Genomic DNA, 17,196 nt, shown 5'->3' with positions numbered 1-17,196 from the left:
TCGGAGTTGGGGGCTTTGTCTCACAAAAGTCCCTATTTAATTTCCCATGAGGACAGAGCTGAACTCAGAACTCGTCAGCAATTTCTTCCTAAAGTGGTGTCTGCGTTTCCCATCAACCAACCTATTGTGGTTCCGGTTGTCACCGACACTTCTGATACTTCAAAGTCTTTGGATGTTGTGAGGGCTTTGAAGGTGTATGTGAAGAGAACAGCTCGTCACAGAAAAACGTACTAGCTGTTTGTTCTTTATGATCCCAATAAAATTGGGTGTTCTGCTTCAGAGCAGACAATTGCACGCTGGATCAGACTTACTATCTAGCATGCTTATTCCACGCAGGCTTGCCATGTCCAAAATCTGTACAGGCCCACTCTACTAGGTCGGTGGCTTCTTCCTGGGTGGCTGCCCGGGGTGTCTCGGCTTTACACCTCTGCCGAGCAGCTACTTGGTCAGGTTCGAACACGTTTGCTAAGTTTTACAAGTACAATACTTTGGCCTCTGAAGACCTTCAGTTTGGTCAATCAGTTCTGCAGGAACCTTAGCACTCTCCCACCTGGTTTGGGAGCTTTGGTACATCCCCATGGTACTAAATGGACCCCAGTATCCTCTAGGACTTAAGAGAAAATAGGATTTTAATTACCTACCGGTAAATCCTTTTCTGGTAGTCCGTAGAGGATACTGGGTGCTCGCCTGGTGCTTTGTTCTTCCTGCCATGTTACTTGGTTAAGTAATGTTGGTTCAGCTGTTGCTGTTCCTGTTTCAAGTTTGGTTAGCTTGGCTTTCCTCTTGTTTGTGTGTGCTGGTTCGGAATCTCACCACTATCCTTATCTATCCTTTCTCTCAAAGTATGTCCGTTTCCTCGGGCACAGTTTCCTAGACTGAGTCTGGTAGGAGGGGCATAGAGGGAGGAGCCAGCCCACACTATCAAATTCTTAAAGTGCCCATGGCTCCTAGTGGACCCGTGTATACCCCATGGTACTAAATGGACCCCAGTATCCTCTACGGACTACGAGAAAAGGTAATTCAAATCCTATTTTTGGCACCATACTGTCATTGTGTGTGATTCACCAGGGACCAACTCGCAACACGCTAAGGTGTCTCAACTCAAAGTTTGAGAAGCGCTGGCCTAGTAAATCTTTTGCAGAGTTTTTTGCCCAGCACACTCAATGAGTGTGCACTTGATTTTAATAAGTACATTGCACTGAGTATCCTCTTTACTGTGTTGTTAACTCTGCAGAGTCATATTAATTTTATTGTATTTATTACCAGTAACTTCTATATTAAGATGTAGTTACTGAGACTTATACCGCACAGCCGCTGAGGCTTCCGGAGGCACTCGCGGGTAATTGGATTCCCTCCATAGTGAGTGTAAGTTGATGATAGCGCTGCTATTGTTGTCTCCTGTTAATTCTTACACTAGCACACTCTATGAAAATGTTACCATTCAGCCTTTGGTATGGACTGTTAGATTTGTGGGATTATTTTTACTTTGATGTTTATGTCTACATGTTCTTGTTCTTAGGCCGCCACAGAAGAAGAGCATAGTAATGGCCATGCAAATGGACATCATAATGTTCCAAGCCTCGGTTCTCCTGTGAGGGTTCGGTCAGAGACCACCCAACTAGATCGTGATGTACCCCTTCTACGCAAGTTACGCACTATACATAGCTTCGAGCTGGAGAAGCGACTAGCTTTGGAGTCCAAGCCTGATGCTGACAAATTTTTAGAGAACTGGTAAGAACTTTGCTGTTTTAGTTTCTAGTTTGGAACTTCCTTAACAGTTGTTATTGGCAACAAATACCTAAACATGTGGAAAAGAAAAATTGTTTAAGCCTTACTTTCAACGGGTTCGGTATGGGATTTATCTGTCAGTATACCGACAGCAGCATCGCGTCTGCTGGAATGACGGCAGCAAGGCAGGGAGTCCTTTTGTGGGCTGCTGCGCTCGCCACGCTTCAGGCCAAGTTATATTCCCACCTCAGTTGGTGGCTTGGAAATAACCTGTGGAGGTCAGGATTCTGTCGTCAGTCTCATGAACGCCGGGATCCCAACAGCTGCTATTTTAACGGCATCCTCTTTCAACAGTGCTGAACCATTTTAGTTCCTAAATGTTTTTTTTATTTCTCTATCGTCCTAAGTGGATGCTGGGGTTCCTGAAAGGACCATGGGGAATAGCGGCTCCGCAGGAGACAGGGCACAAAAAAGTAAAGCTTTACTAGGTCAGGTGGTGTGCACTGGCTCCTCCCCCTATGACCCTCCTCCAGACTCCAGTTAGATTTTGTGCCCGAACGAGAAGGGTGCAATCTAGGTGGCTCTCCTAAAGAGCTGCTTAGAGAAAGTTTAGTTTAGGTTTTTTTCTTTACAGTGAGTCCTGCTGGCAACAGGATCACTGCAACGTGGGACTTAGGGGGAAAGTAGTAAACTCACCTGCATGCAGAGTGGATTTGCTGCTTGGCTACTGGACACCATTAGCTCCAGAGGGATCGAACACAGGCCCAGCCGTGGAGTCCGGTCCCGGAGCCGCGCCGCCGACCCCCTTGCAGATGCTGAAGCGTGAAGAGGTCCGGAAACCGGCGGCTGAAGACTCCTCAGTCTTCATAAGGTAGCGCACAGCACTGCAGCTGTGCGCCATTTTCCTCTCAGCACACTTCACTGGGCAGTCACTGAGGGTGCAGAGCGCTGGGGGGGGGCGCTCTGAGAGGCAAATATAAACCTTATACAAGGCTAAAAATACCTCACATATAGCCCATAGGGGCTATATGGAGATATTTAACCCCTGCCTGACTGGAAAAATAGCGGGAGAAGAACCCGCCGAAAAAGGGGCGGGGCCTATCTCCTCAGCACACGGCGCCATTTTCTGTCACAGCTCCGCTGGTCAGAACGGCTCCCAGGTCTCTCCCCTGCACTGCACTACAGAAACAGGGTAAAACAGAGAGGGGGGGCACATTAATGGCTATATATATATATATTAAAGCAGCTATAAGGGAGCACTTAATATAAGGATATCCCTTGTATATATAGCGCTTTGTGGTGTGTGCTGGCAGACTCTCCCTCTGTCTCCCCAAAAGGGCTAGTGGGTCCTGTCTTCATTAGAGCATTCCCTGTGAGTTTGCGGTGTGTGTCGGTACGTGGTGTCGACATGTATGAGGACGATATTGGTGTGGAGGCGGAGCAATTGCCAAATATGCAGATGTCACCCCCCAGGGGGTCGACACCAGAATGGATGCCTTTATTTGTGGAATTACGTGATGGTTTATCTTCCCTTAAACAGTCAGTTGAGGACATGAGGCGGCCGGACAATCAATTAATGCCTGTCCAGGCGCCTCAAACACCGTCAGGGGCTGTAAAACGCCCTTTGCCTCAGTCGGTCGACACAGACCCAGACACGGGCACTGATTCCAGTGACGACGGTAGAAATTCAAACGTATTTTCCAGTAGGGCCACACGTTATATGATTTTGGCAATGAAGGAGACGTTACATTTAGCTGATACTACAGATACCGTAAAACAGGGTATTATGTATGGTGTGAAAAAACTACAAACAGTTTTTCCTGAATCAGAAGAATTAAATGACGTGTGTGATGAAGCGTGGGTTGCTCCTGATAAAAAGTTGATAATTTCAAAAAAGTTATTGGCATTATACCCTTTCCCGCCAGAGGTTAGGGCGCGCTGGGAAACACCCCCTAAGGTGGACAAGGCGCTCACACGCTTATCCAAACAAGTGGCGTTACCCTCTCCTGAGACGGCCGCACTTAAGGATCCATCAGATAGAAAGATGGAAGTTATTCAAAAGAATATATACACACATGCAGGTGTTATACTACGACCAGCTATAGCAACTGCCTGGATGTGCAGTGCTGGAGTAGTTTGGTCAGAATCCCTGATTGAAAATATTGATACCCTAGATAGGGACAATGTTTTACTGTCGTTAGAACAAATAAAGGATGCATTTATCTATATGCGTGATGCACAGAGGGATATTTGCACACTGGCATCTCGGGTGAGTGCTATGTCCATTTCAGCCAGAAGAGCCTTATGGACACGACAGTGGACAGGCGATGCGGATTCAAAACGTCACATGGAGGTTTTGCCGTATAAAGGGGAGGAGTTATTTGGAGTTGGTCTATCAGACTTGGTGGCCACGGCTACTGCCGGGAAATCCACTTTTTTACCTCAAGTCACTCCCCAACAGAGAAAGGCACCGACCTTTCAACCGCAGCCTTTTCGCTCCTACAAAAATAAGAGAGCAAAGGGCTTGTCGTACCTGCCACGAGGCAGAGGAAGAGGGAAGAGACACCAACAGGCAGCTCCTTCCCAGGAACAGAAGCCCTCCCCGGCTCCTGCAAAAACCTCAGCATGACGCTGGGGCCTCTCAAGCGGACTCGGGGACAGTGGGGGGCCGTCTCAAAAATTACAGCGCGCAGTGGGCTCACTCGCAGGTAGACCCCTGGATCCTGCAGATAATATCTCAGGGGTACAGGTTGGAATTAGAGACGGATCCTCCTCATCGTTTCCTGAAGTCTGCCTTACCAACCGTCTCTTCCGAAAGGGAGAGGGTGTTGGAAGCCATTCACAAGCTGTACGCTCAGCAGGTGATAGTCAAAGTACCCCTATTACAACAAGGAAAGGGGTATTATTCCACTCTATTTGTGGTACCGAAGCCGGATGGCTCGGTAAGGCCTATTCTAAATCTGAAGTCCTTGAACCTCTACATAAAAAAGTTCAAGTTCAAGATGGAGTCACTCAGAGCAGTGATAGCGAACCTGGAAGAAGGGGACTTTATGGTATCCTTGGACATCAAGGATGCGTATCTACACGTTCCGATTTACCCCGCACACCAGGGGTACCTCAGGTTCATTGTTCAAAACTGTCACTATCAGTTTCAGACGCTGCCGTTCGGATTGTCCACGGCGCCTCGGGTCTTTACCAAGGTAATGGCCGAGATGATGATTCTTCTTCGAAGAAAAGGCGTATTAGTTATCCCATACTTGGACGATCTCCTAATAAGGGCAAGGTCCAGAGAACAGCTGGAGACAGCTTTAGCACTATCTCAAGAGGTGCTAAGACAACACGGGTGGATTCTGAATATTCCAAAATCCCATTTAATCCCGACAACTCGTCTGCTGTTCCTAGGAATGATTCTGGACACGGTTCAGAAAAAGGTTTTCCTTCCAGAGGAAAAAGCCAAGGAGTTATCCGATCTGGTCAGGAACCTCCTAAAACCAGGGAAAGTGTCAGTACATCAATGCACAAGAGTCCTGGGAAAAATGGTGGCTTCTTACGAAGCAATTCCATTCGGCAGATTCCATGCAAGAATATTCCAAAGGGATCTGTTGGACAAATGGTCAGGGTCGCATCTGCAGATGCACCTGCGAATAACCCTGTCACCAAAGACAAGGGTGTCACTTCTGTGGTGGTTGCAGAAGGCTCACCTATTAGAAGGCCGCAGATTCGGCATTCAGGATTGGATCCTGGTGACCACGGACGCCAGCCTGAGAGGCTGGGGAGCAGTCACACAAGGAAGAAACTTCCAGGGAGTATGGACGAGTCTGGAAAAATCTCTTCACATAAACATTCTGGAACTAAGAGCAATCTACAATGCTCTAAGCCAGGCGGAACTTCTCCTGCAAGGAAAGCCGGTGTTGATTCAGTCGGACAACATCACGGCGGTCGCCCATGTAAACAGGCAGGGCGGCACAAGAAGCAGGAGTGCAATGGCAGAAGCTGCCAAGATTCTTCGCTGGGCGGAGAATCACGTGATAGCACTGTCAGCAGTGTTCATCCCGGGCGTGGACAACTGGGAAGCAGACTTCCTCAGCAGACACGATCTTCATCCGGGAGAGTGGGGTCTACATCCAGAAGTCTTCAACATGTTAATAGACCGTTGGGAAAGACCAATTGTAGACATGATGGCGTCTCGCCTCAACAAGAAACTGGACAAATATTGCGCCAGGTCAAGAGATCCACAGGCAATAGCTGTGGACGCACTGGTAACTCCTTGGGTGTACCAGTCAGTGTATGTGTTTCCTCCTCTGCCGCTCATACCAAAGGTATTGAAGATCATACGGCAAAGAAGAGTAAGAACAATACTAGTGGTTCCGGATTGGCCGAGAAGGACTTGGTATCCGGAACTTCAAGAGATGCTCACGGACGAACCGTGGCCTCTACCTCTGAGAAGGGACCTGCTACAGCAGGGTCCCTGTCTTTTTCAAGACTTACCGCGGCTGCGTTTGACGGCATGGCGGTTGAACGCCAGATCCTAAAAGGGAAAGGCATTCCAGAAGAAGTCATTCCTACCTTGATTAAGGCACGGAAGGAAGTCACCGTGAAACATTATCACCGCATTTGGCGAAAATATGTAGCGTGGTGCGAGGATCGGAGGGTTCCGACGGAGGAATTCCAACTGGGTCGTTTCCTACATTTCCTGCAATCAGGATTATCTATGGGTCTCAAATTGGGATCCATTAAGGTTCAAATTTCGGCCCTGTCAATATTCTTCCAAAAAGAATTGGCCTCTGTCCCTGAGGTCCAGACTTTTGTCAAGGGAGTACTGCATATACAGCCTCCTGTGGTGCCTCCGGTGGCACCGTGGGATCTAAATGTAGTTTTTAGATTTCCTCAAATCCCATTGGTTTGAACCATTGAAAAAGGTGGATTTGAAATATCTCACATTGAAAGTGACTATGTTACTAGCCCTGGCCTCTGCCAGGAGAGTATCTGAATTGGCGGCTTTATCTTATAAAAGTCCTTATCTAATCTTCCATTCGGATAGGGCAGAACTGCGGACTCGTCCGCATTTTCTCCCTAAAGTGGTATCAGCATTTCATCTGAACCAACCTATTGTGGTGCCTGCGGCCACTAGCGACTTGGAGGACTCCAAGTTGTTGGACGTTGTCAGAGCCTTAAAAATATACATTGCAAGGACGGCTGGAGTCAGAAAATCTGACTCGCTGTTTATATTGTATGCACCCAACAAGTTGGGCGCACCTGCTTCTAAGCAGTCGATTGCTCGTTGGATTTGTAACACAATTCAACTTGCACATTCTGTGGCAGGCCTGCCACAGCCTAAAACTGTAAAAGCCCACTCCACAAGGAAGGTGGGCTCATCTTGGGCGGCTGCCCGAGGGGTCTCGGCATTACAACTCTGCCGAGCAGCTACGTGGTCGGGGGAGAACACGTTTGTAAAATTTTACAAATTTGATACCCTGGCAAAGGAGGACCTGGAGTTCTCTCATTCGGTGCTGCAGAGTCATCCGCACTCTCCCGCCCGTTTGGGAGCTTTGGTATAATCCCCATGGTCCTTTCAGGAACCCCAGCATCCACTTAGGACGATAGAGAAAATAAGAATTTACTTACCGATAATTCTATTTCTCGGAGTCCGTAGTGGATGCTGGGCGCCCATCCCAAGTGCGGATTATCTGCAATACTTGTACATAGTTATTGTTAACTAATTCGGGTTATTGTTAAGGAGCCATCTTTAAGAGGCCCTTTCTGTTGTCATACTGTTAACTGGGTTTAGATCACAAGTTGTACGGTGTGATTGGTGTGGCTGGTATGAGTCTTACCCGGGATTCAAAATGCCTCCCTTATTGTGTATGCTCGTCCGGGCACAGTACCTAACTGGAGTCTGGAGGAGGGTCATAGGGGGAGGAGCCAGTGCACACCACCTGACCTAGTAAAGCTTTACTTTTTTGTGCCCTGTCTCCTGCGGAGCCGCTATTCCCCATGGTCCTTTCAGGAACCCCAGCATCCACTACGGACTCCGAGAAATAGAATTATCGGTAAGTAAATTCTTATTTTTTTTTATCTCTGTTACTGGCATTCACAGATCAGGGGTGGGAAGTAATGCCGCCCGAGTTCGGCTGACGTGCAGGTTTCCGTCCGAACTTGGATGTTTTTTTTTAAAGGCACAATCACTTACAAGGCAAAACCATGCCGTTATAAGTTATTGCCCCTTTAAAACGTCTGAGTTCGGCCAAAATCCTGCACATCTGCCAATCTCAGGTGGTATTACGTCTCGCCCAATATTTTCACTAGATTGGAGTATCTACCTATCGATTGATCTATCTTAATACAGATATAAAAATGTGCATAGTAGTTTAAGGCTGTTAATGTGTTTTTTTTTTTTTTTCTTGACTTGCAAAGTGTTGAGAAAATTCAGAAGGATACAAACTTGAAAGACAATCCAGTTGCCGAAGAATCTTCACCTTCCCCCTCCTCTCGACCCCGAAAGACCATGGTTGCTCCTACCACCGCCCACGCTGACCATGCCTGGCATTATGATGATGAATATGTGCCAGAAGGTTGTAAACCAGGGTCAGCCAGCTCCCCTGAAAACTTGGATGGTGTCGTTAGCAATGGGTTTGTAGCTGTGAATCTAAGCTCCTGCCGGCTGGAGGTTGATTCTAAAGAATGGGTCATTGTGGACAAAGAACGGGATTTAAATGATTTTGGGTCAAATGGAAATCTCTGTCAGAAGGTAACAGGAAGTCCATCAGAAGAGGAGCCAGAGGTGCTTCAAGTGCTGGAGGAATCTCCTCTAGATGGTCCACCAAAACTGGGCTCGTGGACAGACAATGATGTTCATAAGAAATCTGATGCAGGCCTAGGACTTGATATCATGGTTTCATCAGGCCCTTGTGTTGATAGGCTGGATCCCCTGTCAGGAGCTGCTGGACAGCTGCTTCCAGCAACACCTACAAGTCCAATGGAAGCTCAAGCTGAAGGAGCTAACACTCCGGTAATTACATTTTGTTTTATTATTGATTCTTTTGCTATGCAGATTTATTGTTTTTTAATCACGTGGTGGACCATGCATAATATTGCTTTCAAGATGATGAGCTTGTATTTTGCAGGATGCTGCCTAATATTTGATAAAGAGGAGTTTGCTTTCATCGAACACTATTTTTTTAATATTTATTTTTTTATAACAATATAAATGTATCTTTTTCTAATTTGTTCCTTAAACCCTCCTATTTCAGTCACCTATGTCTAGTCAACAATGTTTATTTTTTTGACCGAGAAGATTCACCAACCCTTATTATGTTTTATTTGTAGAGCACTTACATATTACGCAGCACTATATATTGAGGTGGGAACGACACAATAAATGACATAAAAAGGCATAAAGCAGAAAGTAAAGATGGCCTGTACGAAACGAGCTTACGGTCTAAGGGGGGAGAATAGTTGGTATATAAGGTAACAGGGATAACAATGGGTTAGGTACGGAACCCGGCGGTCAGAATATAGACGCCGGGACCCTGACTGCCAGAATGCTGGCAGGGGGGCAAGCACAGTGAAGCCCCTTGCATGCTCTCCACGCTGCAAGCTTGCCACATGTTCTGTTCCCACTCCATGGGTGTCGTGGATATCTTCTGGTGGTTGGGATCCCGGCGTCTGTATTCTGACTGCCGACATCCTGACTACATCCCCAATTAACTGCCTATTTAGGAAAGTGCATGTTCTGTATTTAGGCAGCCGCATTATCAGACAGCAATAACAAAACCACCACTAGCAACCGGTATTTATGTGCAGCTTTCTAGTGGATCATCGCTATTGGAAGGAGAGGAGGCAGGAGAAAATAAAAGTTAAGCCGGGTACTCTCTAGACAATGTTTTTACCGGCAAAATCAGCGACGACTGGACCTGGCGGGGTGCCGACATCAGCAAGTGCATACACATTTGGCAATGTTGGCTACGACGGAGCTGCGGCGGAGGGAGGAGCTGGTCTATACTGCGTTGCAAAGACTGTGGCTCACCAAATGGGGCTGTGCGTCATGATTTGAGGATAGGTGTATGTGAACACATCTGTAATTGACCCGTGGTTGCTGCTTTGCTTGGCGCACAACAGATTTCTATTTAACAATGAGCGGTTTGTGTCACTTAACACTTGTTATGTAGTAAAAATCTTGCCATGTGACCATGAAAGCAGGTGATAATGTTACCTACAATGCTCTGCTGTGGCTCCAAGGCTAGCTGAGGAAGCCGACAAACTATGAGGTGGTGTGAAAAACTGTCTTGTAAACTGCAACAATAATGTAATAATTACGTTTATATATGTCAATTATTGCTGGAAAAAAGTATGCGTACGTACGTACGTACGTACGTACGTACTGTACATACATACATACATATAAAAAGTATATATTTTTCTCTTACATCCTAGAGTATACTGGGGTCCATTTAGTACCATGGGTATAGACTGTTCCGCTAGGAGTCATGGGCACTTTAAGAATTTGATAGTGTGGGCTGGCTCCTCCCTCTATGACCGTCCTACCAGACTCCGTTTTGAAAATGTGCCCGGAGGAGTCGGTCACAGCTAGAGGAGATCCATAGGAGTTCTTTTAGTTTTATTTTTTTTTGTGTGTGTGTGTGCTGTCACATTTACATTATGTCAGGTAAAGAGTGTGTCACTTGTACCGCAGAGTGTTCCTCTTCACCAGGGGGCTCACTACTGGGTACTTAGGGTTCACAGACTAGCGGGCTGAACCGGAATGGGTTAATTCTCTCTCAACTCTTTCTACAAAATTGTCCCGAAATGAGAAAGAGACGCAATACTTAAAACAGACTGTGGACGAGTTTATGAAACAGAGTCTCAATCCCCTCCCATTTGTCCGCAAAAGCAATCTCTGACCCATATCCTGCAGTCTGACTCTGACAGGTCAAACATGGAGGACGGGGAGGTGGACTCAGAGGGGAGGGATACAGCTCTGTCACAGGGAATAGAGGCTATAAGAGATGTTCTGCATATTCCTGATAAGGTGTCAGAGGAGTGTGAGGAATCTTATTTTAATGTGAAAAAGAAGTCCTCCGTTACTTTTCCTGTGTCAAAGGAATTGAATACCCTGTTTGAAGAACCATGGGTTAATCCTGATAAGAAGTTTCAGATCCCTAAAAGTTTACTTTCATCTTTTCCTTTCCCTCTGGAGGATAGGAAAAAAATGGGAAAATCCACCGATAGTGGATGCTTCAGTCTCTAGGCTGTCACGTAAAATTGTATTGCCTGTTCCTGGTGCAGCCTCCCTGAAAGACACGGCTTATCGTAAAATTGAGACTACACTCAAATCATTGTACACAGCCGCTGGGGTGGCCCAGAGACCCACTATTGCATGTGCATGGATCACTAAAGCCATTGCTAAATGGTCGGGTAACCTAATTGAAGGGTTAGATTCCTTATCTAGGGGGGGATGTTGTCTTACTCCTGCAGCATATACAGGACTCTGCGAACTTTATGGTGGAAGCCATAAAGGAAATAGGCGTACTTTTCGCATGCACCACTCCTATGGCAGTGTCGGCACGCAGGGGCTTATGGCTACGCCAGGATTATCTCAGGTTTGCACTGCAGGACTGTCACTACCAGTTCCAGGCCCTGCCCTTTGGTCTCTCCACGGCACCGAGGGTGTTAACCAAGGTGATGGCAGAGATGATGTTTCTACTCCACAAGCAGTTAGTGAACATAATTCCGTACCTGGACGATCTCCTGATAAAAGCGCCGTCAAGGGAAAGGTTGCTGGACAGCATTGCTTTCTCAACCAAACTCCTCCAGGATCACAGGTGGATTCTGAACCTTCCGAAATCTCACCTAGAGCCAACACGGAGGCTCCCATTCCTGGGAATGATACTGGACACTGAGTCAAAAGGTGTTCCTTCCATTGGAAAAGGCATTGGTAATCCAGTCGGTGGTTCGGGATGTCCTGAAGCCAACCTGGGTGTCGGTGCATCTGTTCATTCACCTTCTGGGGAAAATGGTGGCCTCTTACGAGGCACTTCAATATGGAAGGTTCCACGCAAGATCCTTCAAGCTGGATCTGTTGGACAAATGGCCCGAATCGCATCTTCACATGCACCAGAGGATCAGTCTGTCGCCAAAGGCCAGGGTCTCCCTTCTGAGGTGGCTACAATCTTCTCACCTCATCGCAGTACGGAGGGTCGGAATTCAGAACTGGATTCTGTTAACGATAGACGCAAGCCTCAGAGGTTGGGGAGCAGTCACTCGGGTGCAGTTTCAGGGAAGATGGTCAAGTCAGGAAGTCATCCTACCAATCAATATTCTGGAACTCAGGGCCATATACAACGCCCTTCAGCAGGCCTCACGTCTTCTTCAAGATCGGGCAGTTCAGGTCCAGTCGGACAATGTGACGGCAGTAACATACATAAATCAACAGGGCGGAACGAAAAGCAGAGCAGCAATGTCAGGTGTCAAGAATTCTCCTCTGGGCAGAAAGAAATGCTGTGGCGTTGTCAGCGGTCTTCATTCTGGGAGTAGACAACTGGGAAGCAAACTTCCTCAGCAGACATGACCTGCACCCTAGGGAGTGGGGACTTCACCTGGAAGTGTTCAGGTGCTTGGCAAGTTGATAGGGATACCCACAGATTTACATGATGGCCTCTCATCTCAACAAGAAGCTCAAGCGATATTGTTCCAGGTCGAGAGACCCACAGGTGGTGGCGATAGACGCCCTGACAACTCCATGGGTCTATCAGATGGTGGAGATGCTCCTCGAAGATCCGTGGCCTCTACCTCTTAGCGAGGATCTTCTGCAACAGGACCCGTTCGTCTATCAGGACTTACCGTGGCTACTTTTGACGGCATGGAAGTTGAACGGCTGATTCTAGCCAGGAGAGGGATCCCTAACAAGGTTATACCGACTATGATCCAAGCCAGGAAGGGCGTAACGTCTAAGCATTACCATCGTATTTGGAAAAAATACGTCTCTTGGTGTGAGAGCAGAAATTATTCTGCTGTGGAATTTCATCTGGGATGTTTTCTGCTTTTTCTGCAGTGTGGCGTGGATGTGGGCCTGCGTCTGGGCTCCATAAAAGTCTAGATTTCGGCCTTGTCCATTTTCTTTCAGAAACAATTGGCTTCTCTCCCTGAGTTCCAGACATTCTTCAAAGGTGTTCTGCACATCCAATCTCCCTTGGTGCCTCCTACGGCACCTTGGGATCTCAATGTGGTGCTGCAGTTCCTCCAAGTTGGGCCTTTACAGAAGGTGGTTGTAAAATATCTTACGTGGAAGACTTCATACTGTTGGCCTTGGCTTCAGCAAGAAGTGTGTCGGAGCTGGGGGCTTTGTCTCACAAAAGTCCCTATTTAATTTTCCATGAGGACAGAACTGAACTCAGAACTCGTCAGCAATTTCTTCCTAAAGTGGTGTCCGCATTTCACATCAACCAACCTATTGTGGTTTCGGTTGTCGCCGACACCTCTGCTACTTCAAAGTCTTTGGCTGTTGTGAGGGCTTTGAAGGTGTATGTGAACAGAACAGCTTGTCACAGAAAGACGGACTCGCTGTTTGTTCTGTGTGATCCCAATAAGATTGGGTGTCCTGCTTCAAAGCAGACAATTCCATGCTGGATCAGACTTACTATCCAGCATGCTTATTCCACGGCAAGATTGCCGTGTACAAAATCTGTACAGGCCCACTCTACTAGGTCGGTGGGTTTTTCTTGGGTGGCTGCCCGGGGTGTCTCGGCTTTACAGCTCTGCCGAGCAGCTACTTGGTCAGGTTCGAACACGTTTGCTAAGTTCTACAAGTTCGATACTTTGGCCTCTGAGGACCTTTAGTTTGGTCAATCAGTTCTGCAGGAACCTCAGCACTCTCCCACCCGGTTTGGGAGCTTTGGTACATCCCCATGGTACTAAATGGACCCCAGTATCCTCTAGGACGTAAGAGAAAATAGGATTTTAATTACCTACCGGTAAATCCTTTTCTCGTAGACCGTAGAGGATACTGGCCGCCCGCCCAGTGCTTCGTTCTTCCTGCACTGTTACTCGGTTAAGTAATGTTGGTTCAGCCATTGCTGTTCCTGTTTCAAGCTTGGTTAGCTTGGCTTTCCTCTTGTTGTTGTGTGTGTGCTGGTTTGGAATCTCACCACTATCCTTATCTATCCTTCTCTCGAAGTATGTCCGTCTCCTTGGGTACAGTTTCCTAGACTGAGTCTGGTAGGAGGGGCAAAGAGGGAGGAGCCAGCCCACACTATCAAATTCTTAAAGTGCCCATGGCTCCTAGTGGACCCGTCTATACCCATGGTACTAAATGGACCCCAGTATCCTCTACAGACTACGAGAAAAGGATTTACTGGTAGGGAATTAAAATCCTATTTTTTGGCCTAACATACATCTTAGCCACAACACAATGCGGCTAGGACGCACCAGGAGACTTTGCTGATTGATTAATGTGATATTGTATGTGACTAATGCTCAGATTTATCAAGTCTTGGCGAGTGATAAATAGAACGAAGATAAAGTACCAGCCAATCAGCTCCTTGCTACCATGTTACAGGCTGTGTTTGAAAAATGACAGCTATGAGCTGATTGGTTGGTAAATCCCACTCTTGACCATGCTACATAAAGTTATCCATTTGTCACTGTCATGGAGATCGACTCCATATATTTGTAACATTGGATTTTATCACTGATAAATCTGTAGGTGTTATGGTAATCTTAAGGTGCATACACACCGAGAGATTTTGACTATGAGAGATTTTGACTGAGCGTTTTCCCTTGAACTGGCAGTAGGAGATTTTGACTAACTTTTCCAGCGATTTTGCCCATCTCATTTAAGCAAGGGGATGCTTTTTCTTTTCCAGCGATCTAGCCAAAATTTACTTGCCTGCACAGTCTGTTTTTAGCAGCGATAGCGACCTGGCGGGGACGCGCATCGCTATCGCTGGCTCTGTACACACAGAGCGATATGCACTAACTTTCTGAGCGATTTTGACTATATAGTCAAAATCTCTCAGCAATGTCGCTCCGTATGTATGGACTTTTGGAATTAAAACATTCTCTTATTTTCCACATCCCAGATATGATCATTGCCTCTAATATTTTGTAACATTTTTGTTATTATTATTCTTGTTCCATTACATAGTCTTGATGGGTCAAGATTTTTTTAGCACTTTAAGTGGACATCTGCTTCTTAGCTATACATTGTGTTGTTGTAAACCACTTAATTCTATGGAATTTAGAAATTCAATTTAAGGTAGGTACCTTGCTGCATCATTTTGATCAGTCACACGATCAATTAACTTGAAATTTTCAGTGGTACCAAAAATAAGCTATAGAATGCTAGAATTAATTTGATTTATGGCACCATTGTTTGAGGATAAAGCTGTGTGCACACCTAAACAATCGCCGGGCCATTCTCCCGATATCGGCTGAGCGGCCGTTGACTGTATAGGTGTGTATTCTCTACCGATGCAGGAACGTTAGCCGATAAACGGCTTATAACGCTCCTGCAACGTCCGGGACAGAGAGGTTGCATCTTATGTGCTGCACATGCGACCTCCCGATCCCCATAGAGAAGCCTCTACCCCCCCTCACTGCCGCCCCCGCCTCAGAAGAGGTCAAAGCTGGGTTCACACTGAGGTTGGCTGATTGGGAGCGTTTGCCCGAAGAGTCGGGGATCACACAGGTGTGTTCCCAGCTTAAGATTCCACATTCACAGAACCATGTTGGAGTCCAAAACTAATTGATTAGTTCTGGGTAATTTTGATACAGAAAACTATATAGACCTTATTTGTAAATCTTCGAGACTGTTAAGGGCAACGTAATATTTAGTATTTGTTCATGGACGGGTACCTTCCTCTCACTGATTTCAAGTAATTGGTTTTCCATATAGCGGGCATTAAGGGCCTAATTCAGACCTGATCGTTGTTGTGGGAAAATGCAAAGCGGGCGATTATTGAATAACTGCGCATGCGTAAGGATCATAATGCGCAGGCACGAGGCCAAACTGCAAAAAAATCCTGCGTCTTTTTTTATTTCTAGGCGTACGCAGATTGATTGACAGAAAGCGAACGTTTGTGGGTGGTAACTGGCCGTTTTCTGGGAGTGTCAGGAAAATCGCAGGCGTTCCTAAGCGGTTTCAGGGAGGGTGTGTGACATCAGCTCTGGCCCGATCAGCCTGGTTTTTTTCCCGCAGTGTAGGAGTAAGTCCTGGGCTATGTACAGACTGCACAGACTGGAAAAATCATTCTATGGTGAGTGAGTTGAGAACAGATTTGCAGCTGACCGGCGTTTGCAAATCTTTTCACATGGCGTAGGCAGGCTTGCTCGGGGCGGATTTTCACTCTGCCTGGGCGGCGACTATCCGATCGCAAACCTCTGCAAATTTGCAGAGGTGCGATCAGGTCTGAATTAGGCCCTAAGTACGTTATGCCATAATTTTTAATAAGTCATTAGTTATTCAATGTTTGTTGCCATGCTTGTGAGTCTAATAACTAAGGGCCTAATTCAGAGTTGATCACAGCAGCAAATTTGTTAGCAGTTGGGCAAAACCATGTGCAGTGCAGGGGAGGCAGATATAATATATGCAGAGAGAGATTTGGGTGGGGTGTGTTCAAATTATAATCTCTGCAAATGTTATATCTGCCACACCTGCACTGCACATGGGGCCTAATTCAGACCTGATCGTAGCAGCAAATTTTGTTAACAGATGGGCATAAGCAGCCGGGGGAGGGGGGGGGGGGGGGGGGGGGGGGGGGGGGGGGCAGGTATAACATGTGCAGAGAGAGTTAGATTTGGGTGGGGTGAGTTCAAACGGAAATCTAGATTGCAGTTTAAAATAAAGCAGCCAGTACAGAAACAATATAACCCACCCAAATCTAAGTCTCTCTGCACATGTTACATCTGCCCCCCCCCCCCCCCCCCCCCCCCCCCTGCAGTGCACATGGTTTTGTTCATCTGCTTACAAATGTGCTGCTATGATCAGATCTGAATTAGGCCCATGGTTTTGCCCAACTGCTAACAAATTTGCTGCTTTGATCAGGTCTGAATTACCCCCTAAGACCAAAGACATATTAGAGCCAGAAATGCAATGCTTTCGCTATGAAGCTTAGTAAGAAGAGTTTGAGGCTGACTGTTATAGTACTCAGATCATATACGGTGTAAGTATAGTGCAGAAATACAGCATATGTAGGCCTTCTAATAACAATGCAAGCATACATTGGACAGTGTATGCAGTCAGGAGAGGTGGATAAGACAGAGACAGAGGGCTCAGCAGTTATACAGCCAAAGTCAGTTTTATAATACTTAAGTAATCAATGAGTTGGATGTAACTGTCAACATTTTGAAAAATAATTAGCAGCTTATGCTGCTTTCACATCGCAAAACCTGCTTTTGAAACGGTTCTTTAAACGGTTCTTAAAACGGGTCTGAGCAGTTAAACCCCCTTCACATCGCATGTTGTAACCAGTA

General features: G+C 46.6%; 1 protein-coding gene across 3 annotated transcripts in view; it reads left to right on the top strand.

The window, feature by feature from the left end:
- The window catches only part of TTBK2 (tau tubulin kinase 2), a 406,138-nt gene that overhangs the window by 328,810 nt on the left and 60,132 nt on the right, over positions 1-17,196 (top strand). For all 3 annotated transcript variants that reach the window (XM_063947656.1, XM_063947657.1, XM_063947655.1), the window contains exons 12-13: positions 1,520-1,731; positions 8,143-8,737. In XM_063947656.1, coding sequence (XP_063803726.1) covers positions 1,520-1,731; positions 8,143-8,737 — 807 coding nt within the window. The remainder of the gene's footprint in view (positions 1-1,519; positions 1,732-8,142; positions 8,738-17,196) is intronic.

Source organism: Pseudophryne corroboree, chromosome 12 (assembly GCF_028390025.1).
Source record: "Pseudophryne corroboree isolate aPseCor3 chromosome 12, aPseCor3.hap2, whole genome shotgun sequence".
In the NCBI taxonomy this organism is placed as follows: Eukaryota; Metazoa; Chordata; class Amphibia; order Anura; family Myobatrachidae; genus Pseudophryne; species Pseudophryne corroboree.
Note: the sequence above shows the minus strand (reverse complement) of the source record. Positions and strands in the feature narration are given on the sequence as shown.